The following is a 27,350-nucleotide window of genomic DNA, read 5'->3' as shown; positions in this document are numbered from 1 at the left end:
ATTATGTCACAGTGTAAATCTGAATATATGTAGATTAACAAAAATACTACATTTTCATGCCATAAAGACTGGTCAGTATAATAAGGAATGGAATTTTCCAGGAGTGGGATGGCTTTAGCTCACAACCAGCCTCCACCGCGGGCTCACTGGGCATCTCCAGCCCCATCTGTATGGAATGTCACGCCTTGGAAGGCTGGGGAGTGTCGTGGGCAGGGTTTCCCCGGGTGTGAGAGGACCCCAGCCCGGGGCCCACGTAGGACGGAGCCTCTCGCCTTCCTCCCGTGTGCCCGCGGAACGATCGCGCCCGGCGCGTTTTGCCCCCTGCGCGCCGCCGTAGCCGTTGCCATGGCGACAGGCCCAGCGGCCCGAGGCCCGCGGAGGCGCCGGGAGCGGCCGTGGAGGCCTCAGCCGGGGGCCCCGCGCCCTGCCTGGGCATGAGGCGGGGCCGGGGCCGCTGTCAACCGCTTCTGCGGGAAGAAGGTGAGGGGTGGGAGGTGGTGGAGTGCGGGAGGGGTCTACGCGGCTCGCACCAGAGCCGGGAAGCCGCTGACCCGGCCCTGCTCCTGGTGCTTGCCTTTGCGTCCCGGTTCGTCTCTCTCTGTCTACCCTGAAAGTGACTTCATGCTGCTTTTTATATTCAGTGTTTTCTGGAGCTGGATATAAAGGGGTGCCGGGCATACCCACTGTGGGTTTTGTAACAGGTAGCTCAAAGTGATGCACGAGCAAGTTTGCAACAGCCTAATGAGGAAATGATTGGTAATGATTTCTCATCAGTGATGAGCCCAGTTGCCATGTAGCAACTTAAATGGTGAAGGCAGGCAGATACTGCTAATTACTTCAAAGGATGAAGTTAGGAATTTTTTATTCCTAAAAATTTATTCCTTTTTATTATTTACATGTTGATAAAACCATGCTGATGAACATAACTTTTATTCTCTGCTATTCTTACCCACTCCTCTACCAGCTGACCGAAAAAGACATTTCCAGTCCTTTGCCAGGGACTGAAGGGCTGTTGGCATACCAAGGTTGGAATTGTCCTGCTCACTCTTTCAGCAGTTGCAGTGCTTGCTCTCTTCCAGCCCCGTGGAATTGTTCTGGCACTGGAACCATTATCAAAAATACCACAAGTGAGCCAGAGATCTCCTCCTTTTCTTTCATTACTCTCCTGTGCATGTTAATCAGACTAATTGAAGTTTGTCATGTTAGGTGTTAATTTCACATCCTCTTTAGTTACCAAGGAGGGGTGAGAGTGGTGCAGAGGTGCCTTGAGTCAGCTCAGGTCCAGCAGAGCTCCTTTGTGCTGGTTTTGTGATGCTGCCCCTGATCTACTGCCTGGTTTGCTCTCCCTGCTATCTCAAGTTTTCTGTGAAGCAGAGCAGCCCAACTCTCTGTTGTTAGAAACTCTCCTGGCCCTGTGGCAAGTGAAAAGCAGCATCTAATAATACCCCACAAACTGAAAAAAGGAGAAATTGCTTCTGAGCTCAGAGCTGTTTCTCTTCACATGTGTCATCATTTTAGTCTCTAGCTTTGTCTGCCTTGGAGCATCTCTCCAGCACCAGGGCTCAGTCACAGTACTTTTGTTTCACATCTTTTTGTTTTCCATTTTTGATTTCTGTAGATGAATATCTGCAACAAACCCCATAATAAGATATCTCCAGAGGATCTGGGCGAAGCTGTTCCTGAGGTGAAGGTCCAACGCGCTCGAAGAAATGGCTGGAGCTGGCCCCTGCACCTGTTCCAGGTCATTGCCTGGCTGCTGTTCCTGTTCTTTGCTCTGGTTGGCTTTGGAATCCTGGTTCCTCTGCTGCCCCGCCACTGGCTGCCCGCTGGTTACATCGTATCCTTGGATGGAGAGGAGAGCAGGGGGTTTAACAGCACTTGTTAGGCAGCACAGAAAGCGTGGGAGAAAAGCCCCTGTGAGCCAGAATGTTTCTCTGAACTGTAACCATCATCTTGATAATATCCTGACTATAAAAAACAGTTGCTTTGAGATCCTCACTTTAGATCACTGCTGTTCTGCTGGTCTCCTTCATCACTCTCCATTAAGATTACTACCTTTGCCTCCAATTCTCTTCTGCTGCCTGCTTCTGCCAATGTGTCTCCTTTGCTTTATATTTTTTTTCTACAAGTGTGCAGCAGGGTTTGAGGGAAGTCATACAAAAAAGCCCCTCCTGAAACATCCTTGTTGTGAAGGCAGCCCCAGCTCCCTGTGCTGACTGGGTGAGTCATGAAAGGTGGCTTGGCATGCTCGTGGCTGTATGGTGGGCTGCTTGTGATGGCTCACAGTGAGTGTCCTCCCTGGGCACTCTCCTGTGTTCAGTAGGAAATCTGGGAGTGACGCACCAGGTGGTGTGGTATGAACCTCAGAGGAGAGGTCTCTTGGGGACAGTCTGGAGCAGCAGTTTAGGACACATCTAACAAAGACCCTGAAGGGTTTAGAGGAGAAGCAGCTGAGGAGACTTGGCTTGTCCAGCCTGGAGCAGCTGGGGAGCAATACCAGTGCTCCCAGTACTCCCAGTGCCACCTGTACTATCACCTGTGCTCAGGGAAGGAACCTCCTCAAGACCAGACCTTGCTCTGAAGGGATGGGGTGTGCACTTATGTAATTTTTACATCTGACACAGATGCTTCTAAGTCTTTGATATGTTTGGGATGATTTTTTTTATTATTGTTATAGTTTTTACATCTGCATGGTTTAGACATTAATATCATTAGCTCTGTGGTCTTATATCTACTTAGTTTGCTCAAATCCTTGATATTATCACAGTTCAAACCTTGTGAATTTGTCTACCAAATATCTTAATAATGCAATCTAAAGTTACTCTTAATTCAACAGATTAATATTTCCTCAGGTTTTACTTCCAATTCATAAAGCACTAATATCTATTTTGTGTCAAAGCCAAATCCCTTCCTAATCTGCTTCACCAGCCATCAGAGCTCCAGTAAGCTGGACCTCTCAGAGGCCTCCTTTTTTAACTTACATCACTGATCTATTTTCTGTAGGTCTTAGTATGATCAGTGATGTGCACATCTGGGTGTATAGAAACAATGCAAATCCTGGATCCTTTGTAGGAGCCTGCTTTAAAGGTGTGCTCCTCTTCTTTGGGATTCTAAGGAAAAGGAAAGCAAGATAATCAATACTACTTCCTTGATGTGACCTTTTTTTCTTGAAAGTCTGGTCCAGTGAAAGGGCATGTGCACAGCCTTTCCAAGAAGTCTTTGTGGACTAAGAAACTTGGACCTATGTCAGCAGTCTGTACTTGGGGTCAGATTCTGGTAAGTACAGGTAACTTTTGAACACATTCTCTCTTAGGAAGGGCACTTCTGCAAGGCAGAGTAGTACATAATGAGGAGGGATGTTCCTGTAGATTTGGTTATGTTTATCCAGGGATATTTATTGCAAGCTCTATCAATAAAGCTCAGATTAATGTGCTGCAGTCAGTTATGTAGCAATTTCTAATTCTATGTCATAAATTTCTCATCTGTGTGGGATTTGTCTATTAAGGATTAAAAGACACGTTAAATCCTTAACTGTGTACTCCAGTGTCCAGGAGTGTGTTTTATCTATCATTTAGTTGTTCATCTTACCGCAGTTTCCATTGATCCTGCGGATGCAAACATGCGAGAAAAAAACTATCTGGGGCCTCTGGCCACCTTCAACCGTAACCAACACGCACATGTCATTGAGAACCATCACTGCCATGTCTGTGATGTAGATGTGTAAGTATCTCTTCTTTCTACTGCTCTGTCTTCTTCACCATTGCATTTCACCATTAGTCCTTAATGTCAGACTATAAGATTTGAAATTGAGCCCCTGAACTGCTACAGTGCAAGTTAAGCTTCATCCTGTGTCAGTGTTCAGGTAGTTGGGTAGGGGTCTTCTGTCAAATGTGGATGGGGTTGTGTTTTATTTCATTTTCATGTTGTATGGAGAAGGCTGTAGTGTGCCATGTTCTCTGGGTGTTGGTATTTTACCTATCAGTGTGTAAGTAGAGTGTGTGTGTGCAGTGTGCTTGTCTCTGGCTGGATGCTGGCCAGTTGCAGGAAATGCTTGGAGGGCAGGCATTGAGATCAAGCTCTGTAGTATTGCTGAAGGGATTCAAATAAGAATTCAACAATCTCCAAATTAAAAATCATGCAGTGCATTGAAAGGCAAATTTTGTAGTGTTTGCTGGATTGTGGTCCAGCAGTGACAGATAAGTTTGGGAGATGAAGTACTCCTGATGCAGAAGGTTTACTCACTGTTACGAGGATCTCTGCTGCTGTATCCCCCTGTATTTGAGTCACTGAAAAGTCATAGTAATGAGTTGATGCTGCCATGCTAATGCCACCCTTTCTTTGGCAGGAGTGCCAAGTCAAAGCACTGTGGAACTTGCAACAAGTGTGTGTGTGGCTTTGATCATCACTGCAAATGGCTCAACAACTGTGTGGGAGAGAGAAACTACTGGTAAGAGCTTGGCATTGTGGCAGAAGCACAACACTGCATCAATAATGAGGCTTCTTCTCTTTCCAGGGTTCTCCTGTATCTCACTCCAGTCTGTACTTAGCCATGCAGAACCACTTTTCTTTTATCCCCTGGCTGAATAGAATCAGTCATGAGAAAACTAGATGGAAAATACAAGCATAATCATGCCATTAAAATAGCCAGGGATAAAATTTCTAAACTTAGAATGCTGTAGCTGAACATCTGTAAGTATAAACAGAAAACATATAGTTATTATTTGGTATTGGGAAAAGCTTACAGGATGTTAATTGAGTGTCCTTAGTGCTTCTGAAAGCTGGAGTAGGAATGGAACCATAATGGTGCTGTTCCAATTTGAATCAACCTGCATCCAAATCATGTGCTTTCCTTACAAGACTTGCCAGTTGGCAGGAGTCACAGCAGCATATAGGGACCTCTAATCCATGCCAGGTTTGGAGACTGTCACTGATGCTTCTCAATTTACTTTCCTGCACTTAAACCCTGTGGAAAGCAAAGTGGTGTTGTGTCTGGGTGCCATGTTACACTGATGGCTGGTGAAGCAGATCAGGAAGGGATTTCCTTGGACACACACTACACTTCACATTTTGTGCAGGGAGCTCTTTGTCTGTCCTAGATATACTTGACTGTTTTGTAACCATGGCTGCACTAAAGGGTCTCAGTTTAGTCCCTCAGAGTAACAAATAATAAGAAAAGCTGTTCACCAGTGTCTATCGTAAGTGTAAGAAAGTGTGACAGTAATTTGAGATAGTTGTGTCTATCTTTATTAGAGGCTGGGATATTGATTTGTGTGTGTGTTATGTTATTGAAGCCACTGAGAGCTCTCCCTTTCCTGGCAGGCTCTTTTTGAATAGTGTGCTCTCTGCCATTCTGGGCCTGGGGCTTCTGCTGCTCATCGCTTTCTACGTCTTTGTGGAGTTCTTCGTCGACCCCGCGGTGCTTCGCTCTGACCAGCACTTCGATGGTACAGCAGTGCTTCACATGAGCATCCTGGGAATCAGCCAGCATATCTTGATGAGGGTTTGGATTCTGTGAGCTCTTCCACTGAGGAGGAACTCCATTCCTTACTGCTTCCGTTTTATATTTCTGTTAGGGTATCTCTGCTCAGCTGGATGGAATGTCTTTCCTTACAGAGCTAATTGCTCTTCCTCAAAGCCCTACTGGATTTCTTAGGCCTCCAGTGCACAATGGGTCTGCAGCTACTTTTGAGTTAACAAGATTTCCAGCTGTAAAGTATATTTAGAGATAATTCATACCTGGACAATCTACTTACCTCCAACTCTCTTTGTTTTACAGCTTTGAGGAACCACATGGACCGCTGGTTTGTGTTTCTTCCTGCATCTCCTGTTGAGACTCGGGCACCTGCCATTTTGGTGACAGCTGGGATTTTTATTCTTCTGAGCCTAGTGACCATGATCCTGCTGGGCCACCTCTTGACTTTTCACATTTATCTCTGTAGGTGTTTTGTTCCTGTCATCTATACCAACACTTAATTTTTGCTTATCTTCTACTCATCCTGCATTCACTTCTGTCACTAATATATGTACACCCATTGTGCAAAATTGGGATTTAACATTATATTTCTGAGTTCCCCCCTGTACCAGGTAGGCTTATCAGTGCTTGTGTAATGTGGGGCTTGTGTTGGGCCTCTGCAGCCATGTTTAAGCTATGTTATCCTGAAACTGAAAACACATTGGAGGGTATTGGAGAGGCCAAGTGGGATGAACTGGTCAATCCAGCTTGGTGCCAGCAATGGCAGATTCAGATTAACTCCATATATGGCCTTTGTGAGTCTCCTCACTGTGCTCCCCAGTACTTCTGTTGTGTGAAAGAGCCTGGATTTTTCCCTTTTCCCAGAGAAATGTGCATGTATGGAGCTAAATTTCTGATTGGAGCACTGCCATCCAGGTTAAGGTCTCTTTATGGAAATTGTACCATATTGATACAAGAGGATTTGTGGAATTCAGAGGAACAGGCTTTCAGAAAGGCTTCACTTTAGATCTACTGCTTGTTGCTCTGTCAAGAAAGGATATTTATGTTTGTTTATGTAGAGATAGGCATCAAAAACCTTTTTTCAGCCATCGTCTAAAATTAAGCCAATGCTTTTTGGCTGCTGATGAAAGTCACGATAGGGAGAGATCTTACGTTTGCAGTAGTTGGTGGTGCCAGAAGTAGGAAAGAAGGGATGTGGTGGAAGAGAAGTGAGGACAGCGGTTACAGAGGATCCTTGGATGGATTTTGAGGTTCTCACTTAACAGACCTGCAGATGCCAACACAAACTAGGTCAGCACAAACCAGCACGGCTCCAGAAGCAAAACAGTTACACTGCTGAAGTGTAGTGTTTGATAGGTGAGTGTTCCCCAGTTGGCAAGGACAGTGCACTCAGTGAGGACATTGACCATCATTTTCTTCTACAGCCTCTTTGAGCTTGACTGAAATTTGGGCACGCTGCAATTTTATGTCCCTGGCAGAATTGACAGTTGGCTTTTCTGGGTTAATGGCACTGCCTGGAGATTTGAAAGGTTGATAAGGTTGATCTAGCACTTTTTAAAGGCAAAAAGCATAACAAAGCTCCAGGAAGGTTTCTCCTGAGTGAAAAGGGATTATTCTGTTTAGTCCTGAGTGGCATTTATCCTGTCCTTGTGTGCAGCTTCCACAAGAGGGTGCTCCCTGCCTGAGATGACCTGCTTTATCTGTCAGACAGAAACCTCTGTGTGTGCCACTGGTTGTGCTCTGGGCTTGGGGAGATTTTGCTGCTCTTGTCTTGGGGTGATTCTTTTTCCTCTTTCAGAATAAATTTCGAGCCAAATTAACTTCTACTTTTGGCCCGATTTTAAATCTTTATCTTCCATCTTACGTGGAAACAGAATTATTGCTAATGTTTTTAACGTTTTATTACAGTATAATCCGTTTCCCTAATGAAACTGTTCCTAGCTGTGCAGAATGTAATGTGTAAGACCTTGCTTTAAAGGAGGGGTGTCACCACACTGAAGCCTTTATTGTGTGCTGCATATGAGTATGCATTGCACTTACCACTGCATTTACACTTACTACTGGCTTTCAGGGAGACAAAGTATGTCTGAACTTAAACTCCTCTTATTTTATACCTGTAATTGTCAATAGTCTCCTCTGAATGCTTAAAGGTAGACAGTGTTGTAATGAACTGTCTTCCCTCTTTTGAGACTAGAAATACACTTTACCAATTCCAGTGTAATTATTGTTGGTCAATATTTCTTCATATACCTTTTCGGTTTGCAATAATTAAATTACAGAAATTAAGCAGCACCCATACAAGTAGTACAGCACTTAGGCTTCCTGTTAAAAAATGGCTTAAGTCAGGTATGAATATTAAAATTTAATGTCTAGTTTTGTTACAAGCACAGTGAAAATTTCAGAGTTGCTCTCCAGTTTTTAATTACTCACTATGATCACTCAGAGAAATTAGGTTATTCTCAAAATAGTAGGTCCGTATATTTAAAATTACTAGTCTTGATTCAGACTCCATTCTGGAGGCATTTGGTGAAGCAGGGCACAAGAAGCTTGGAGGGAGAATATTTTTTATTCTTCAATACCAGTAGACTAATAGCAGAATAAAAAGAAAAAAATAGTAGGGAATACAGGAAAGCATATAGGGTTTGCACATTAAGTGTCAGTCACTACAGGACCCACTAACCTGCTCAATTTCTTCTCTCCATTTAGCACCACATACCTTCTGATTTCCTTACTGAGCTGTTTGTACAGTGCAGATCTTAAACCTCTTCAACAAGAATAATGGATTTGCCCTGAGATGAACTGAAAAAATTACTACAGTATAGAAAGCTGTACCATTCTAGGGCACTTTAGAATAGCAGGACTATGAGAAAGCATTGTGATGGTGACAATAAAGGATATAGTGGGATGTACAGTGCACAGCTACTTTGGCTTAGATTATCAGTTTCTTCATGTTTATAGTTACTATTTGACTGTATAGTTATCCATCCTGTTTGTATAAGTGCAATCAGGGAGGGGCCTTTCCTGTGCTGACAGGTCTCTTTCTTCCCTTTCAGTGTGGCACAAGCTGACTACGTATGAGTACATCCTGCAGCAGCGTCCCCAGCAGCAGCCAGACAAGGTAGACAAGAAACAGGAGTCTTGTTCCTCCCAAGTGAGACCCAGTCAGGTACTCATCCTACTTTCAGTCCATTGCCCAAAACCAGCCTTGTTTGTTTCCTGTGTAAACTTTGCTTCACTTTCTTGTGCTCCATATTTTAAAGACAGTTGCTAGAGATAAGACTTGGTACTTTGATGGAGTTGAGTAGGATGTGAAAGAGTGCAAGGCCTGTAATTCCATGAACACTTTAGGTATAAGCAAGCACTGCTTTCAAAGGACTCAATCCCACCCACTCTCTTCTTCCACCACTTGTTTTGGGCCCTGCACTATCTCGTCTCTTCTGCCAGCACAGCTGTTCATTAGGACAGGGTGGGGCAACTCATCTGAGTAACAATAAACTTTATTAAAAAAACAGTTGAGCTGGCCCAGCTCCTTCCCATTTGGTTCACCAAGCAGTCACATAAATGCCTGGCTCAGCACGAAGCAGGGTGACTGAAGAGTGGGAAGAATCCTTTCCCTGAATAGGACAGGACCATCTGTTTGGGTGCCACTGCACATTTTGGGGGCTTGTGTCATGACTTCAAATGAGACAGGGTCTAGGGCTGGGAATCTGGGGCTAATCACTGAGCAGCTAATAATACCAGTAATTTAACCATCTTAAAAGTGGAAAGAAACCCCAGTTTTTCAGAAAAGACACAGATATCTGCTTTTCTTTGAAATTAGTCTGTATAATGATAAGGATCCTTGTTATTACCATGATCTATATCTCTGTAAAAAGAGTTCTATAAGCTCCTAAATGCTGCTAGACTCTGCAGAGGCAGATATGTCAGGCTCTGAATTGAGAGTTCAGTGTAATTTATTTTGCTACAAGGCAAAATTAATTATTGGATTAACTCAAATTTTAACTAGACACATTCCATACTGATTTCAGCAGGGGCTTGAACTAGAAATTTCCAGAAATTCTTCCTAGTCTAAATTTTTCCGTGATTCTCGGTCATGTGTCACTTTTCATTTTATGCCAGTTAGTTATCTACTATACAAACAGTTTTGTATTTCATAAGAAATTAATTAAATATAAGCTTCATCCAAGTATTCTCTGTAGAGATACTGGGATGTCTCTGGATTAATCCATAGTTTTTCCCTATCAAAGCAAAGGAGAATGTGAGCTCATTCAGTTTTCTATAATATGAAGTCCCTAGCTTTTCATATATATTTTTTACTGTTTTGGAAAAGTTGAACTTTCAGTTTAAACAGAGGTTTCCATAACAACAAAAATATTTGGCACTTTGTTTCACAAAGCTTTGCTTACTGTGAAAATTAAAACAATAATAAAGCATTAGCTCTAGTCAACTCGTTATTGAATTTTAATTGATACTGAAAAGGTATTTGAACAGGGGTGGACTTCATGTGTGTGTGCACTTTTGGGATGTTGGTGTTCTCCTGTCCTGTGATGTTCTCCTGTCTGCACTGGTTCTTATCTAGATATGTGTGAATATGGTTAATTTGAAGCAGCAAACCTGGAAGGAGCAGGGTGAAAAGGAGTTTGGTGTTTCAGGACTGCAGTTAGGACCTTGGGGAACAAGAAAGACTGGATGATGCCCAGTAACATTGTTAAGAAAAATGTTAACCCACTAGATTTTCCTTGTTTCTTACATAGCAACCAGAGATAAACACAAACAAATAGATTGGAGTAGGAGGACACCAAGTGACTTGCCTTTTGTAAGCTGTGTTGAATACAGCCTTCTTTAGCTTGAACACTGCAACCCTTTGTAATTGATCCAACATGTTGTAAGCATAAAATGGAAATTACCCTCTTCCCACTTTTGTCTGAACTGTTCATTCATTTTAGGGATTAAGAAGAAACATGCATTTCCCCTTTAATGCTTGGTTTTGAGCCTTATTCAAGCTTGGGTGTTGGTTTTGGCTTCAGTTTTCCATGTTGGTCTGTGCTTAAGTCTTCAGCTATGTTCAGGTTAAAGGATTCTTGTTCAGGATAAAGGATTCTTATGTACTTGTAAGATCCACAAAGTAAGAGCCCTAATTTTGCACATTTAAGTGATTCAGATGTCACAAAAAATGCAGAGCAGTTGGGCACATTGAGCCTTTGCTTCTATTACCATACCTAAAGCAGGATGTGCAAGTAACCGTTTTTTCTGTCGTCATTTGCAGTCCAAAGAAATATAAACTAAACCAAACCCTATGCTTTAATGCATAATTGCATTCATGCCAGGGAGCTGGCTTTCATATGAGGCCAGCTGGGATGTGATTCTTCTCACATTCCTAAAGTTTTGAACTTGTTTTGGAAACTGATTCAGGTTGGTGGGGTTTGATTTTAAATATTAAACACAGATTTTACTCAGCTTCCTTTACACTTTCAGAATTGTTTCTTTCTTCTATTGTCAATGTAAGAAAAACTTAGTCTTCACTCTCAGCCTCAACACTTGCAACAGATTCACCTTCCTTGGGACAAGAACTCTTTTTTCCTGTTCAATTCTGCTTCCCCTCCAGGCAGACAGCACTTCAGGGCACTTCCTGACACTGAAGTGGTTGATAAGGGCAGCTGCAGTGGGCAAGGGAGTTAAATCCATCCTGGGCTTGTAAACCATGGACCTTGGGGTGGTCACAGCTGGCAGCTGGTGAACGTGGCCAGGATTTGCACGGGGGCAGAACTTGGGCAGTGTGTCAGTCCAGCAGTCTGCTTTCAGCAGGAGCAGCAGCTGAATCCTGACAACCCAGCTGCAAAGGGTGGCTTGTCTTGATGCTGCAGTGGAAGAATTCTGACTCTCCTGCTAAATGCCTGGGAGCAGAGGAAGACTTGAACTCTGTGCTGTGGCTGTAGCTTGTGTCACACTCTGAGAGAACATTGTATTTTCTACTGATTGAGTCTCATTTGTTTTCATAGTCAGCTCTAATGCTTTACTTTCATTTATGTGGCTGGTTTGGGTCTACATTATTTATAGAAGGCTGAAATGAACAAAATTTATTTTAAAAGGCTCTTTCATTCCCTGCTTGGAAAGAAATTGTCCATGTTATTCTCAAGATGAATCATTTATTAAGCTCCCTTGAAATGCCAGTCCTGCAGTCCTGTTTATGTGCTGTGGACATTGAGTCCTGATTGTTTGCAGTTATTCTGTGCAATGGGATGTCTCCTGCTGCAGCTCATTTCAGCCATGATCTGCTTCCCTCTGAAAAGACCTGCATCTCCTGCCTGTACACCCACAGTGACACGAGTCTGTGTCTGGTCTTCTTCCCTTGTGACTCAGGCACATGAGGCCTGAATGTAAATCTTGATTGTAAATGTCCCAAGGTGCTTTGAGGAGACATTTGTGCACACTTAGTGTTCAGTTGGTGATGAGTGATGATGTGACTTGAGTTACAAGTTCCAATTGAAATACATGTACAGGTTATTAATCTTGCACTTTGATAATTTTTTAAATCAGAAAGACACAGTTTTGATTTCTAAACCAATTCCCTTCAGATGTTATGTTACCACCTATAAAACAGCTGAATTTTTTTTCTCTTTTTATTTGCCTCTCCTTTTTATTCCTAACCTCTGAACTGATTTCTTGGCTGTCACTGAATGTGCAGCTCCATGGATTCTTTTCTAGTTCAGAAACTGTTGCTTTGTATATGAAGTTTAAACTGCTTTTCCCACATCTTTCACTTTCCATCTTTACCTCCAGCTATATAGATTTTTTGGTGCCATTTTAGCACGCTGTAATTCAATATTGTAAAGATCTTCCAGAGCTCTTTGCGGCTGGCTTTCATTTTTAATGCCGTACATCAGGGAGTGTCATCACCAGGCTTCTCACTGCTCTGCTCTTTTGTTGATTGTTTATGAATTCATTCAAGTGCAGAGGCCCTGGATCTCTCAGGAACTCATTTGTGGCATGTCCAACTTTGACTTCATTTTCTCAAATTTGCTGATCAGGCTCTTCAGAAAAATAGGTCTTCATGAGCTTGTTTTAGCTATTTTTGAAGCTAATGCATACCACATTTTAAATCCTTCCATCTTAATCTAAAACTTACTTTAAAATATCTTTATAGTCACTGCATAGTGAAACACTTATGAAGAACTTCTCTTGATGATTATTCAAGTTTAAAAGCAGCTGATAAGTGGTGTCCAGGATCTTCTAAGCGTGGTTTATCCTTTTTTGATAACAGGGCTGTATACGCTTCATCCCTTTGTACTCTGACCATCCTAACTGGGTGCTTTTGAGGGAGAACTGGGGTCCTTTCCTGTAATGCAGCATTTCGATTTAGGAAATTATTCTTATAATGTTTATGAAAATATGCAGTTTTCAAGTTCAGCTGTCATTACTCTGAGCTCATCCATACCTGAGGCAAATAAACAATATATCACACTCATTTTTAAAAATCAGCAGGTCTTAGCCATACAGGGTCACACGAGAAATAGAAAACACTTTGTTTTTCCTGCATATTTCATGCTTCCATTCTCCTCACCTCCATTTTGCATTTAAAAGACATTTTTTGCATTCACTGTGGAGCTCCTCAGATTGGACTGTGTAACTAATGGAAGCTTTAAGTGGTTTTTTGAATGTGCTCCCAAGAAATGAGCTGATCTCTGTAAATGTGATTTGGTTTTGAGTCACATGAAATGCTGGCTGGACTAAACAAATTAATCAAGGACTTCTAATTGTGCCAATCTTGGGTTTTCCATCATCTTAAGCAGCAGTTTTCTGCCGTGCTACCAATAAGGACAAAAGATGTCTGGCATAAAGAGAAAGAGTACATCTCTAATGGAAATCCTTCTTCTCCCCTATGTGTTCTTATTAGTCTGAAAATGTTTGTTTTGTTTTTCCAGGAAGCTGACTTATTGTCAGGTAATCCTGGCTATACAGATCCTGGAATTCAAGTAGAAGAATTCTCAACAGTAACTTCAGGAAAAAGGTGAGAAAAGTCAAGGAGAAGATTCGCCCAGCACCATGTGTGGTGAATGGGAAATTGCTATCAAGGTCACTGATGGGCCCTAAGACAAAAGTTCTTAGAAGGATAGGGAGCACCAGTGTTTTGAGCAAGGCATGGTGAAATCTTTGAGTTTCAGGAGGGTAGATACCTGCAGGAATACTTGCCTTCCCTCTCCTGGGAAAATATAATTCCTAGAATACTCTTCTTTAAGCTGCTTTATATTAATTATTTTATATGAAACTGGTTTTTATTAATTGTTTTATATTAAAATTACTTTAAGGCTGGCTGATTTGTCCTGTAACTCCTCTATTGAGCTCATTACAATTGCATGATTTCAGGTTGTGGAGAAATGTATCACAATAGTTACAAGTTTATAACACAGGCAAGCACTCATGAGAAGACAGGATTCTTCTCTCTTAATTAGTCCTTTCCTGTTAACTTGTGTCCCTGGGGATTTCCTTCTTATTTTGCACCATTGTGCAGGAAAAGTTCCCCTGCAGTTTTGCTGGGAATGCTGTGTAAGGCAGGGGAGGCTGTGATCAGCCTGATCTGTACGTGCAGGCAAAGAGGGCATCAGACTTAAGTCCTGCCTTAGGGAATCACCTTGTGTGTCTGCTGTGTTTTTAGCCTTCCAAAGCTCTATGTCCATAACCAAGAAGGTGACCCCAAGCAGAGCTCATCCCCTGAGTCCCCATCTCTTCTCTCTGTGGCCCCTTCTCAGGTAAGGAGGATTTGCCACACACCCAACCTGCTGCTGACAACCCACCCAGGTGCTCAGGCATGCTCACTCTAGAGCAGGCTGTGCTTACCCCTGCTCACACAGGCTCTGCCTCCCCCCCCTGTGTGTCTGCAGGTGTGGCAGTGCCCTGCAGTCACCAAATCCAGGTGATTTTCTCCTGTCTCCCCTCACAGGCATGATCAGAGCTATCCTACAGTCCCCTCATAAGCTCACAGCTGTAACACAGCTGTAATCCAGTGCCTTGCTGCCCCAGTGCAGCTCGGCAACTCTGACTATACTTACATCTTTGTTGATGTAAGAAGCTCTGCATGTTTCTGTAGAGCAAAATCCAACAGTTTCAATGTTCAAATAAGGCACCTGCCCAGAGAAAGATGGTGTGTGTGATTATGGAGCTTGAATGTATGGAACAGCTCTCCAAAGTCTTGGACTGGGCTCCTGATGTACATGTATCTGCATCCAGATGCTCTCTCCTCTTGCTCAGATGGCAGGTGGTGGTGCTTTTCCTCTTTCTTCCAAGCTTATTAATCTTTAATTGCCATCTAGATGGTAAGAAAAATTTGTTTTCATCTATACTGTATTTGGGACAAGGACTGTCCCTTTCTTGGGACATCCTGTGCTGTGTGAGTTTTGGTTCCCTCTTCTAGTATGGCTTTACAAATGCAAGTGACCAGTGTCTCGTACAACCCTCAGCTCTATGAGACAACAGCTTAAAGGTACCTACACAGAGAGAGTCACTGTATGCAGATAATGTGGGTGTGTGTTCATTAAATGCCTGTTCTCTATTACTCTATTACTTCATAGTATCTCAGTCTTAAATGGTAAAATATTCTTGGACTTTGGTTATACCTAGTGCTTGTTATTCAAAGTAGGAAGAATTAAAAAGAGGTAACAAGTTAAAAAATTGTCTCCTTACTTTGGGCTGGTGAAGTGACTTCCCTTCTCTTGGGCCACTTGCTTTCACAGCAGCAGAAGAAAAGAAGAAAGAAAATGCAGAAAGCTTCTTCCTCAGCAATGGACAGTGGATCTAAAGCACATGGTACACCACAGCCTTCGTTACCAGATCCCCCATTAGGTGAGAGTGCACCAGTCAGCTTCTCTGCTGAATCTTGCATAAATATATGTATGATTTGCTTTAACACTAGTACATCAACCACATCAGAGTTCCTGGGCTTGTTGATGTCTTTGTGGGGCTGAGAGATCTCTCTCTCTCCTTAAGGTTTCTTCTCCCTTTATTTCCATCTGCAGAGTTCCCAGCCACGGCTGCTGCCTCACCTTCCCACAGGCTTCACCTCTTAGTGCCAGCTTTTCCTCTGAGAGCTGCTGTGTCCCCTGGCAGCACAGGTCTCATCCAGGCAGCAGGACCCGCAGCTGACTATCACTCAGAGTCTGCTGAGTCCATGGATGAGATTCCTGTGGCTCAGACTCGCCTTGGGAGCCCAGTCCTTCAAGGGCCTCCTAAGAATAACTCAGGCAACTCTCAACATTATCCCTTGTCCACAGACAATCCCAGAGGAGTCAGGAAGAAGAATCTGTATTCTGAGCACAAGGTCAAAAGGAGAAGCTGCCAGCTGGATAGACGCATGGAACGAGACCTGGAACTTTTTTCTAATGTTCCTGCTGTGTTTGTAAGTAAGAGCAGTGGAGAACCTCTTGTCCCTCAGTCCCAGCCCAGTAAGAGCACGTCAGAGCCTGACCACAGAAAATGCACCAGCAAGCAGCATGTGGGCACACATGATCCATGCTCAAAGGACATAAGGACAAGCACCACAGCGGCCTAGGGATCATCCTTCCAAAGCTATGGCCTTTGGGAACAGCATTAGTGCTGTGTAGAGGCCTACAGGACTCACCCCTCACTGTGCACGTGCTGTCAGGCTGCAGTGGGACATTTCTCATCCTCAGCCAAAGGCAAGAGGCAGCAAGGTGGCAAACCTGAGGTAGACTTGTTGCTCACAAGAGCACAAGAGCTCAAGTGCTTTCCCTGGGGAAGGACCAACCCCTCTTGGCCCTCTGCACGCTGGTACTGCAGTAAGTTCCCAGCAGAGTTTATGGGGAAGAACAAGGCTGCACCTCTGCCATCCCCTGTGCCCTGAAAGCTGTGTTTCCATCTGCCTACACCCTGTCATTGGATCATGCTCAGGGGCTTCAGCAGGTGGTCAGGGAGTAACCTCAGGATTGCCCCATCCCTATACCGCTTTTCACTGTGCACCCTCAAGCCAAGTCCACCACCAGCATCTTCTCTGTAAGAGAGATGACCTGCTCCCCCTTCCCAGCAGTCTGGGGTGCCCCATGCTGCAGCATTCTCATCAGAAGTTTTGGGATACAGCAGGCCCTGGAATGTTTCCAATTCCTGGGCTGCCAGATCTGTATAAGTCCACAGCCAAGCCTGGGGTGTGTGTAGTGCAGAAAGATCCCACAGCAGACAGTGGGGCACATGGCCAGTGCCTTGAGCCACAGCACCCTGTGCTGGGGGTGAGCTGCAGAGAGCTGTCTGGGCTGCCATCCTACAGCAACTATGCTCTCTCTGCCCTCGTGGCTTCCCCAGGCACCATGCCCCATTCCAGATTCCTGGCTGAGTGCTGAGGCCGGGCCTTCAGCAAGCCCAGATCTGCCTAGCAGCCAGCTAATCTCAGAGCTCAGACAGCAGCTACACACACATCTCCATGGGCTTTGCCACCAGCATGGCCATGTCTGACAGGATTTGGCACAGCCCTGAGCAGCAACAGCACTGGCATGGCTGGATGCACATTTCGAGGCACATTCCCAGCACAGCACACTGCTGGTGCTGTGAACAAACCAGTGCACCAGCAAAGAAAAGGAAGCCAGGGAAGTCTTCATCACCCTTCCAAATATTTTGATGCATGGAAGGCACAACTGACTTTTCTCCAGCCTTCCTCCACCCAAGTGGGTGCAGGCTAAGGAAGGACAGGACAAAGCACGGTGCTGTGAGAGTTAAGCTAAGCTGTTCTCCTCTGTCTAGCTCAGTCTGCAAGCATTCTTTGCAACTGGGTCAGAGCAGGACAGGGGATCTGGGGTCAAAGGCTCTTTGGGCACAGTCAACACAGGACAGTCAGGCTGAACTCACAGCCTTGATGGGAGAGACTAGCCTGAGAGAAAGGCCTGGAAGTGTTTTAAAGGGCTGCCTTACCACTCTTCTCTTGTGTGATTTTTGTCTCCTGAAAGAATTGGGATGAGGAGCTTTGAATCTTCATCAAATTACACAATCTGTTGAGCAGAAAAAGTGAAGTCTGTAGCTGTTGAAGTCATTTGGTCTCAGTTTGCAGGAAGGGCTGGCCTGTTGTCACAGTCCTTGCAGCTTCCCTGCCTGCTGTGGCCAGTGGTGCCCACTGGCAGTGTGGAAGTGCCCTTTGAAAAAGCAGGTGAGTGTGGACCAGCAGACATGGCACTGGGTGTCTACAGAGACCAGGGCATTGCTCACCTATGGGTCCCAGTTAGACAAAGTCCTTCCTCTTGTTTCTCCTCATGTCTGCTGTCATCCAAGGAAACTGTGTCCTGCAGCAATGCTGGGCTCATGGTTTTCCAAGGCCAGCTGTCCCTCCACCAGAAAGCATTAGTAATTCCTCTTCAGCAGGTGCCCCTGAGCAGACCTTGTGTGTTTTCTTGAACTGTCCATGCAGAATCAGTTCCAAAATCATGTATGGAGCTTTTCAGTAGCTCTGGCCACAATAAAATTTTCTATATTCTTTGCTAAATACTTTCCTCCTTTCTTTTGCAGCAGTTCCTGGCTCTGCCCCATTGATGATTCCCCAGGCTGTTTGGTTCACTTCTCCCTGAGCCTCTGGAGTCCCAGAAGGGCTCAGCACTGTAATTGATGGGGGGATGACAGCAGTCCCTTCTCCACAGGGCCTTTTGGGTGTTAGAAGGGAGTGTCTTCCCTGAGGGGTAGGGATCAGACCATCATCTCCCTGAGCTGTGTACCCCAGCCTGGTTTTTGTGCTGGAGCAGGATGAACACCAGAGGAAGGAGGCCCAGCCAGCCCTGCATTGTGCTGAAGAAAGGCTGCTGTGCTCTTTGGGCTGAGGGGAACTGGGTTTCCTGGGCTATCAGATGTCCAGGCACATCCTTCTGCTGCCTTCAGCTGGAACATTTGCTCCACTCTGCTGAATAACTCAAGACTGCCAAATCTGCAAGGCTGTGTCCGTGCATTGGAGCAGCTGGGTGCTGAGCCAAGAGCCAGGCTCCAGCAGGATGGGCTCTCAGCACTGCCAGTGTTGGACTCTGATCTCCTAAACCTCAAGGGCAGCAGGAGGATTGTGTGTGCCACATGGTGATTGAAATTGGCTGGGGTTTATATTTTTGCCACAACCACATCTGAAGAGCACTGTTGAAGATACACAGTGAACACCCAAGAGTGAAAATGGTGAGTCTGAGATGGGTTTAGCTCCTTCCCAACCTTGCTTTTGTCCTCTTGGGCCTTTAATGTTGATACCCTGCAAGTTCAAGTGCCAATGGCATTTCTGCTGCTCTGCATGAGGAATGTCCATAGCAGACCTGTGGCAGTAGCAAAAAGAACATTGGGGTGCTGCTGCAGAGTCCAGCATGTGGGCAGAGCAGTCCTGGGCTCAGCACCAGAGGGTTGCAATGACCACAGGCTGCAGCCCAAGGCCATGAGAAAGCTGGGTTAAGATCCTGACAGCAGAAGTCCTGATGCTTCAGCTCCCCATCACTGCAGACACATTGAGGTCTGACATCCTCAAGCACTTTCTCCAGCACTAAATAAAAGGTTTTTGCCAGGGTGTGAACTCTCCCATCAGCTGGAGGAAGTGCCCTGGACCAGCTGTTTCCACCACAAGACACTGTAGCTTTCTATTAGGAAGAAACAATGATTTGCAGGATGACAGCTTTCCACAATCCTCTGAAATCATGTCATGGTCCCTGGCCACTGTCTGGCAGCTGTGCCAGGCCCTGCAGTGCCTGCTCCAAACCTCCACCTTGGCATGGGATGCACGTTGTGCTTACTTTGATCTTTGAGCCTGGCTCGAGGTTCTTTGTTTTGTCTTTGAAGTCAAGGGGACCTTCCTTTGGGAAATGATTTTGTAGGAGTCTGTTCCTGCACTACTTTTGACACGTCCTGAGAACATCTCAGTGAGCTGCCTTGAGTTGCAGGGTGGGCAAAAGGAAGTTCCTGCCAGAGGATGGAGCTTTCCCCCGGCTCCCGTGCCCGGTGTCGTGCGTGGCACGACCGCAGCTCGTGCTCGGTGGCACACCCGGCACGGACACAGCAGGGCCCGGTCCCCAATCGCGCCGCTCAGCAGCCGCTGCTAAGCCCCGCTAAAGCCTTGTGGACACGCTGTTGCTGGGGTGACCGTGTACATATTGCACAACCTCCGAAACACTTCCCTCTGTTTTGTAGCAACTCGCGCTAGAGAAGCGGCGTTCCCGCATAACCTCATCCCACCCCAGACACGGCCGAGCCAGAGACTCATTCCTGAAATGGGATGAGTCCCGGGAGGCTGCGGTGCCCAGCCTCGGGGGAAGCGAGGGGCAAAGAGGATGGGAGTGAGCACAGAGGGTGTTCAGAGCTTGTGCTTTGTGCCCTCGTGCAAGCTCTGAGCTGCGCCCGGAGCAGTCACAGCACTCCGAACTCTGCGTGAGGGTGGGGAGAGGGACACAGTCTCAGCAGGAAGCAGCCCAGCAGCCGAAGCTGCACTTCGGGGATGCAGCTGTGTGTGAACCTCGGTGTGTCTGGGGTGAGCGCTGGAGTATTCGGCTCATTATGTCCCTGGGGCAGGAGACAGCCTGGGAACATCCTGACCTTGATTGGAAGGGAAAGGCCCCCGGCGAGCTGAGCACTGAGCCGTGTGCACGGTCCTCCACCACATCACATCACATCACATCACAGGACCTGTGCAACCTCCCTCTCAATTCCTGCCCGTCCCGTGGGCTGTGGACCAAGTCACAGCCTCCTCCGGGCTTCCTTTTCCGGGCTGCATGAGGAACGGCAGGAGCCGGCCAAGGACCACGCTCCATCCCAACAGGGCTGTCATGGTGACAACAAACGCACAACAAACCCCAGCCCTTAGGAACTGAAATCTGACCTGCTCAACCCGACCCCGTGGGCAACTCACCAGTCGTGGCTCAGCGCCCCCCTTACCCGGCTCTCCCCGTGTGCCTTTGCTTGGCTCCTTGGGCTCTGCAGCCCCAGGACCAGTTGAAGCACCTACAGAAGAGCTGCCCACATGTCCAAGACCTCCTCCACTTGCTGCTAGCTCGGAGGATCCAGGCTCCCAGGCTGCCCACAGGTGCCAAATCCTGCTGGATACTCCAGCTGATATTACTTGGTTCCTGTCTGGAGCTGTCAGCTGGAAGCAGAGCCAGACACCTGCTTTAGTGAGGAGCTGCAGGGCAAGCTAAGGATAAGGCTGTACCTTCATCAAGACTTAACCACCCTCCTCTATGTGGCAGTAGTTATTCCCTTGCCCTTAAAACAGAGAGTTTACAGCTCCTCCCCACCTTCTGCAGGTGGGATGACACCCCTGGGTCCTTGCTGGCCTGCAGAGAGGCTGGTTGAAATTCCCACTTCACAGCCAGGCACTGTCAGCTCTGACCTTCTGCACTTTGGAACCTGGTCTCATATTGTATGAGGAGCAGGAAGAATGTGTGATCAGGAGAGTCCTCCTGGTGCCACCTCCTCCATGTAGCTCCCAGGCTCTCTGGCCATGTCTGAACTCTACCAGGACAAACCAGAGAGAGGGAAAACACTTGGTGAGATCTGCCTGAACTCTGGCATCAGGTGAGCCTCCACACTTGCCCTTCCCACTCTGGACTGTCCCCTCCAGGTTGTCCTTGCCACCCCGCCTCTGGCTGGGCTGTGAAAGGGCAGCTCCTGTGGAGCCCCCGATGGAGGGGCCACAGGGTTGGTTGGGGGGCATAATAAAGTGGGGTCCTTCATGTGTCTGACCAGCTGGGCCTATGCAAAGTGGCCAGGGGCTGTGACACACCTGGGGCCTCTGCCCCAGGCACTCACCCTGGGTGAGTGCCAGGCCAGAACCCTGGCACTCACCTCTGAAGTGAAAGGTAAAGTTAGTGATCCCAAACTCCCAGAGCTGGCTGGTGGTAACCTCTGAAGGCCTCCAGACCCTAATCCAAGAGAGAATCAGTGTGAGTGGGTTGCTCGTGGCTTTGTCCAGTCAATAACTGTCAACAGTGTCCTAGGAGAGAACAGGTACCCCTCAGCCAAGTGGAGGAGGTTGTCACTGGGGCTGTGCCCCACAGCAAAATGCTCTGGGTGCACAAGCAGAACTAATGCCCTGAGACAGCTCAGCCATGGGAACACCCGTGTTTGTTCTTAACCTGTGGCTTCTCTGCACAGGGACCAGGGCAGACAAACCACAGCTAAAGACTGATGTTTGAGCCACTTCCTGGTTCCCAAAGCTGCTGATTTGTCCGCAGAACCCCCAAGGCAGCAGCAAATCACACACTGTGTGTCCTGGCTGTGCACAGCTCCTGCTGGTGCTGCAGCTGATCACCCACGATGGCCTGCACCCCCCGAGCCATGCCAGCAGGGCACTGGGATCAAAGCGGGCTGTGGGCAAACAGCTGAGGTGAGGCAGCGAGTAAGAGACGTGGGTTGTGTTGGGGCTCCATGACAACCACAATATTTGGGTACTGCCTCAGCTCGCAGCACCCACTGGGAGCCCTGCGTGTGGTCATGCTCCAGGCTGCCAGGGTGGGCAGTGCTGGCATGTGGCTGCTCCAAGGGTGTCTCACTGGGCCACAGGTGCTCACCACAGTCCCTGACACACCAGAGGGGTTGGCATTGCCTCCTCAGCCTGGGCAGAGGCCTTGGTCCGTGATGTCACCCCCCAAGTTCTTCTATGGGAGCCATGGTGACCGTGTGGGGCAGGGGCAAGGGCTGTAGGGTAAAGCACAGCCGGGGTGCCAGGGGGAGCCTGTGCTGAAGGGGTGGTGGAGTGACCTTGTGGGTTTATGGTGGGGCCTCGGGGGGTGCTAAACAGACCTTGTGGGACAGCTCTGGGGCTTTGTAGGGCGATGGAGAGACCTTGTGGGGTGTAGGAAAGACCGGTCAGGTGCCGGTAAGGTCTCGTGGGAAAGCAGAGAGGCTTCATGGGGTGGTGGAGAATCCCAGAGGTGGTCCGGGTCCGCTGCCCGGGCTCCGTCTCCCCGCCCCGAGGGCGCTCCCGCCGTGCCGCGGCCCGGGGGAGGCGGGCGGGGGCGGCCCGGCCCCTCCCGTCGCCATGGCGGCGCCTTAAACAGGCGGCGGCGGCCGCCCCCGCCCGCCTCAGAGCGCGGCGCCGGGAGGTGAGCGAGTGACCGGGAGGTGAGTGACCGAGCGACCGGGACTCCCCGCACCCGCGGCCCCTCCGGTGCCCGTCCCGGGCCACTGCACGGGGAGGGAGAAAACCCAGGGGGAGGCTGGGCGGGGGTCGTCGCTGCCCCGGCATCCCGCAGCCGCCGGCAGTGACCTCCCAGGCGGGCGGGGAGAGCCCGGGCTGGCGCTGCGGAGCCGTGCGGACCCGGGGCGGCGGGAGCCCGCGGGAGAACGAGGCCGGGAGGCGACCGGCGGCATCCCCGCCCCGCCGCGCCTCCCTAGCGACGGTCGCCAGGCGACGCCCATCTTCCCTAGTGACGGTCGCCAGGCAACGCCCATCCTCCCTAGCGACGGTCTTAGGGACCACTCCCCGTCCCTCGCCGAGGCTCCGGGGCCACATCCCAGCCTCTCTTGCCCCGGCACCCATCGGGTGAGGTACCCGCTCTGCACCTCGGGGTGCTGGAGAACCCCCTGGGTACTGGAGCTCCCCGGAGTATGGCCGTGCCCAGCCCTGGCTGAGATGCTGGGGGTACTCGGCGCGTGGTGAGGGATGCTGAGCCTCCAGGGCGAGGCTGGCGAGGCGATGGCAAGCGGGGATGGGGCAGCAGCAGCAGTGCCGCCACAGGCTTCAGAGACTTGTTGGCTACTTGTCACCCTGCAGGGCATCACGCTTGGCCCGGCCCTGGGGGCAGGTCACAGGGCTGGGGTGCTGCCAGCTCCACACAGGGGGATGGAGGCAGGGGAGAGGTGGGGCTGAAGGCAGGCGGCGGTGCCGGTTCTCCTGTTGTGCGAGCGGGAGGAAGGCGGACGCATTGCGTCATTCCCGGAGAGCACTCCCGAGGGGACAGGCTGATGCACTCACTCCCTGCCAGCCCCGGAGCCGACAGCCTCGCTGCTGACAGCTCTCGACCAGGAGCCTCCATTCCCCAAGACACGTTCTTGGCTTTCGGCCTCGGGGCTCATCTGAGCCTGCTGTCAGCCCTCACCCCACGCCCACAGGTGCTGCCAACACCCCGATCCTGCTGCAGAGCCTCCACCCTTGCCAGCCTTCCTCCTCCTCCTCCTCCTCCTCCTCCTGTTGCCCTCGAGGGCCTTCAAGCAGCCAGCTGAGCTCTGCCGTGCAGCCAGCAAGAGCCTGGGTGGTGCTGGGCCCATCTGCCCCCTGTCCTGCAGCCCCATGGCCGGGAATGCTGAGATGGCATCCCTGGAAGAGAGCTTCCGCAAATTCGCCATCTACGGCGACACCAAGGCGACGGGGCAGGAGATGAACGGGAAGAACTGGGCCAAGCTGTGCAAAGACTGCAAAGTCACCGACGGCAAAAGCGTCACCAGCACCGACGTGGACATTGTCTTCTCCAAGGTGAAGTAAGTGACTTGGATGCCTTTGCAGTATGGGCAGGGTGTGGGGGTCTCCACAAAGCTGTGCTACCCCTGCTGTGTGCCCAGGCTGTCCATCCCGCTTGTCACGGAGCTGCGGGTGCTGTCCTGCAGTGTCCCACCTTCAGGTGGGACATGTGGCTGCTTCTGCAAGACCTAATAATAAATCAACCCAAACTTGGGGGTGGGAGGCTCAGATTTGGTGCAGAGATTGTGCCCCTGCTCCCACTCCAAGAATTGGGGTGGGTCTGGTTGGCTCTGCCAGGTTCCAATCTCTCAAGAAGTGCCACAGGGAGCAGAGGAAGGTGCTCAGGGTTGTCCCATACGATGTGGCCCTTCCCTGGGCCTGGCCAGCCAATGCCCAAGCTTGGAGAGGACCCTGGTCCACGGCAGTCACAGGGGCAGCTTGAAGGGCTAAAAGGCACCTGGAACTGCTTTTAGGGTCCCTGAGGACACAATGATGCTTCATGCTCCACACCAGGGTGTGGGAACAAGGACGGGTAGAGAACCTGCTTCCTCCTTGTGCTCTGTCCAGGAATTCCCATGTTTCTGGGCTGGGTCAGGTGGAGCTGAGCATTGGGAGGCTTTCTGGGGTGCAGGAGAGCAGGTTGCTGTGCTGGCCCAGAGGTGAGGACCAGGAGCTTAGGGGAGAGATGCTCTGTGCGTGTCCTTCCAAATTTGACTGGAGGATTGATGCCTGCCAGGGGAGAGAGTATGGTGGGCAACCCAGGCAGGCTGGAGCAGTGGGAATGGATGCACTCCTCTCCTGACACCAGCACTAAGTCCTAGAGCACTTCCATGCACCCTGGTGTTTGGTATCAGGGACTTCAACAGCATGTGGCTGAAAAGCTCCTGGAGCTCAGCACCAGCTGTGCCCAGCCCAACCCATTCAGCTGTAGCTGAATTTCAGAAGTGGGTGAGGGACCCGAGGGTGGTGTAGGACAAAGTCAGGGTGTCTCTGATGCACCTCATCCCATTTTGGAGGCATAACCCAGAGACATGCTGGTGGCAGCCTGAGTTTTGTTCTTGCAGAGGGAAGACAGCTCGTGTCATCAACTATGAGGAGTTCAAGAAGGCGCTGGAGGAGCTGGCCCCCAAGAGGTTTAAGGACAAGAGCAAAGAGGAGGCGTACGAAGCCATCTGCCAGCTGGTGGCAGGGAAGGAGCCCATTAACGTGGGTGTCACGGTGAGTGAGGAGCCCCTCGGCTGTGGGAACAGGAGTGATCATCACGAGGGGAGGATGGAGCTCTGCCCTCTGTGCAGATGCTTTCTAGGAGACCCCATGGCCCTGGGTGAGGGGGGGACCTGAGGGTTTCATAGGGCACAGGGGGCACAGCAGAGTCTTTGTGGGTGTCAGGAGCTTGTGTGGGGCAAGGGATGGAACTTGTGTGGGAAGGGGATGGAGCATCTTCTTGTCTCCCATGTCCCATCTCCCCACTGCAGAAAGCCAAGACAGTAGGAGCTGTGGAGAGGCTGACGGACACCTCCAAGTACACGGGCTCCCACAAGGAGCGCTTTGATGAGAGCGGCAAGGGCAAGGGCAAGAGCGGGCGGGAGAACATCGTGGACACCAGCGGCTACGTCAGTGCCTACAAGAACGCGGGCACCTACGACGCCAAAGTCAAAAAGTAGGGACGGTGCCCGTGGCGCCACCGCCCCCGGTCCCTGCGCGCCGGCCGTGGGGTCGGTGCACAGCCCTGGGACGTGCCCGTGAGGTGGGGCCCGGGAGGCCGCGCCGGGGCCGGCCCCAGGCTGGCGGGATGTCGCTGCCCAGCGCTGGGGGGACTGGGGAAGTCACCGGGCCGCGAGCTCTGCCCCAGCGCTGCGTCCGTCCCACCCTGTGCTGTGATTCCCTCGCCCTTCCTGTGTCCCCCGTGCTGTCGCCCCAGCCCCACACCGTACTAACAGCACTGCTCCTCAGGGCTCCCCTGCCCCGCCGGCACCCAGACCTTCCCTACCTCAGCCCCGGCTTTTGGGGCACCCTCCCTTGTCCCACCGGGGACCGCCGCCTGTCCTCCCCTCCCGGGGACCTGCCTTAACCCCGCACCAGTTACACCACAGCCGCCTCCTTCCTTCCCCGCCGGTGCCCTCACCTCGAGGCTGCCTGACTTTGCCGCTTGCCCAGCACCGCGGGAGGCTCCGACCCTGCGGTGCCGTTTGTGCCGGAGCCGCCGGAATGCTCCTGGCCCAGCCCCACGATGCACCCCCGGGAGAGTTTGGTGTCGCCCGGCCATCTGCAAAGGTCTCCGACCTGAACCCCCTTGGCCTCCCGCTCCCTCCGTGAAGCCCAAACCAAAGGATGCTGCAGGCCCACGCTGTAACCCGGCTCTGCAATAAACCCCGTCCGCACTGACGCTCCGCTCTGGTTGTGTTCATGCACCGAGCAGCCGGAGCCCCTCTGGCCGCTCGCCCGGCCGGACAGAGGGGGCTCAGGCGGCCACGCCGCCCCAGGGCAGCTGTGCCGGGGGCTTGGCCCTGGCCACCGAGGATTTTGGCAGCTTCTGGCTGGCCCCGAGTTGCCTGAGCAACCGCAGGCACACAAACACGAGCGCCTGGCTCCCACTCCTGCTCTGTTTGCAACCAAACACACGAGCTCCTGGTAACGATCCCTGGGAACAGGCTGGGCTCCAGGATGGGACGGCAGCTCCGGGATGGGATGGTCACTCCGGCGAGTGCATGAAACTGGGTGTAGGTGCTGTTTCCCTGGTCCCAGGCATGGGCTGAGCCTGCTGCAGTGCTGCTGGGGTGGCAGTGCCAGGATCTGCTGCTGCATATCCACCTCCAGGGTCATCCACTCAGAGCCAGGCTCCCTAAATAACCCACAGGGGTTATTTCCAGGTGCCTCAGCTGTGGCACTGGCACTGCTTAGGACGTGAGGGATGTGTCAGGGGCACACATGAGGCTGGGACAGGCTCACTCACTGCCAAGGCACTGCACCTCTGCATCCCAGCCACCTGCTTTGGGAAACACAGGAGAAGGAAGAGGTTGTCTTCCAGGCTGGATTCAGCCCCATTGTCAGAGAGGTTGTACCAGTGGCAGGCTGGAGTGAGGGCTGGGGGATGTTAACTCTCCTTTCTCCTCTGGGTGGGTTGGAGGGGGTTTGTGGCTGTCTGTGCCTAAAGGATCTTTCTGAGCATCCAAAGTTTCTTGAAAAATTGTTGCTTATGAAGGGAGAGGCCGGGGGACTTTAACCCTTTGCTGACTCCATTGCCCAGCTGCACAAATGAGCTGCAGAATTCCCAGGGCCAGGCTGCCCTGCATGCCTTGAGGTCTGTGGAGGTGACTCAGCCCTGTCCTTGGAGGCTTGGCAAAGGAAGATTATTTTGGGAAGAGGTGAGCAGGTCAGGCCCCACAGGACTCATCCCCTGCCTGTGTGTGGCCCTGGTCAGGACCTGGTTGTGGAGCACAGGAGCTCCCATGCGGGGATAGCTCTGCAGGGGAGTTG

At 49.8% G+C, this 27,350-nt stretch overlaps 2 protein-coding genes and 2 long non-coding RNA genes across 13 annotated transcripts; 2 read left to right on the top strand and 2 right to left on the bottom strand.

Moving 5' to 3' along the window:
- The first annotated feature begins 356 nt into the window (after positions 1–356).
- Positions 357–18,057, top strand: ZDHHC1 (zinc finger DHHC-type containing 1). 7 transcript variants are annotated; one of them, XM_053952720.1, is made up of 12 exons: positions 357–480; positions 1,619–1,837; positions 3,545–3,720; positions 4,346–4,447; positions 5,320–5,444; positions 5,777–5,935; positions 8,527–8,639; positions 13,396–13,481; positions 14,127–14,220; positions 15,202–15,310; positions 15,484–15,863; positions 17,972–18,057. In XM_053952720.1, the coding sequence occupies exons 2-12, from the start codon at positions 1,619–1,621 to the stop codon at positions 17,993–17,995; spliced, it is 1,587 nt and encodes a 528-aa protein (XP_053808695.1). In that variant the 5' UTR covers positions 357–480; the 3' UTR covers positions 17,996–18,057. The 7 variants fall into 7 exon arrangements, with proteins under 7 accessions (XP_053808695.1, XP_053808694.1, XP_053808693.1 ...); XM_053952719.1 differs by lacking the exon at positions 17,972–18,057 and having other exon boundaries at positions 8,527–8,591; positions 15,484–17,948; XM_053952718.1 differs by lacking the exon at positions 17,972–18,057 and having other exon boundaries at positions 15,205–15,310; positions 15,484–17,948.
- Positions 12,176–15,238, bottom strand: LOC128793499 (uncharacterized). 2 transcript variants are annotated; one of them, XR_008432819.1, is made up of 3 exons: positions 15,152–15,238; positions 14,521–14,777; positions 12,176–12,809 (listed from the first exon to the last, which is right to left on the bottom strand). It is a non-coding gene; the product is annotated as an uncharacterized LOC128793499 (long non-coding RNA). The 2 variants fall into 2 exon arrangements; XR_008432820.1 differs by having other exon boundaries at positions 14,521–14,595; positions 15,152–15,232.
- Positions 18,058–20,845: 2,788 nt separating the features above from the next.
- On the bottom strand, positions 20,846–22,323 carry LOC128793498 (uncharacterized). Its single transcript, XR_008432818.1, has 3 exons — positions 22,217–22,323; positions 21,260–21,336; positions 20,846–20,926 (listed from the first exon to the last, which is right to left on the bottom strand). It is a non-coding gene; the product is annotated as an uncharacterized LOC128793498 (long non-coding RNA).
- A 132-nt stretch (positions 22,324–22,455) lies between these two features.
- TPPP3 (tubulin polymerization promoting protein family member 3) lies at positions 22,456–26,258 on the top strand. 3 transcript variants are annotated; one of them, XM_053952725.1, is made up of 4 exons: positions 22,456–22,537; positions 23,702–23,893; positions 24,938–25,091; positions 25,349–26,258. In XM_053952725.1, exons 2-4 carry the CDS (start codon positions 23,706–23,708, stop codon positions 25,535–25,537), a joined length of 531 nt encoding a protein of 176 aa, XP_053808700.1. In that variant the 5' UTR covers positions 22,456–22,537; positions 23,702–23,705; the 3' UTR covers positions 25,538–26,258. The 3 variants fall into 3 exon arrangements, with proteins under 3 accessions (XP_053808700.1, XP_053808702.1, XP_053808699.1); XM_053952727.1 differs by lacking the exon at positions 22,456–22,537 and adding an exon at positions 22,566–22,963 and having other exon boundaries at positions 23,528–23,893; XM_053952724.1 differs by lacking the exon at positions 22,456–22,537 and adding an exon at positions 22,916–23,071 and having other exon boundaries at positions 23,528–23,893.
- Positions 26,259–27,350: the final 1,092 nt, after the last annotated feature.

Source organism: Vidua chalybeata, chromosome 11 (assembly GCF_026979565.1).
Source record: "Vidua chalybeata isolate OUT-0048 chromosome 11, bVidCha1 merged haplotype, whole genome shotgun sequence".
Classification (NCBI taxonomy): Eukaryota; Metazoa; Chordata; class Aves; order Passeriformes; family Viduidae; genus Vidua; species Vidua chalybeata.
This window is presented reverse-complemented; position numbering and strand designations above follow the sequence as displayed.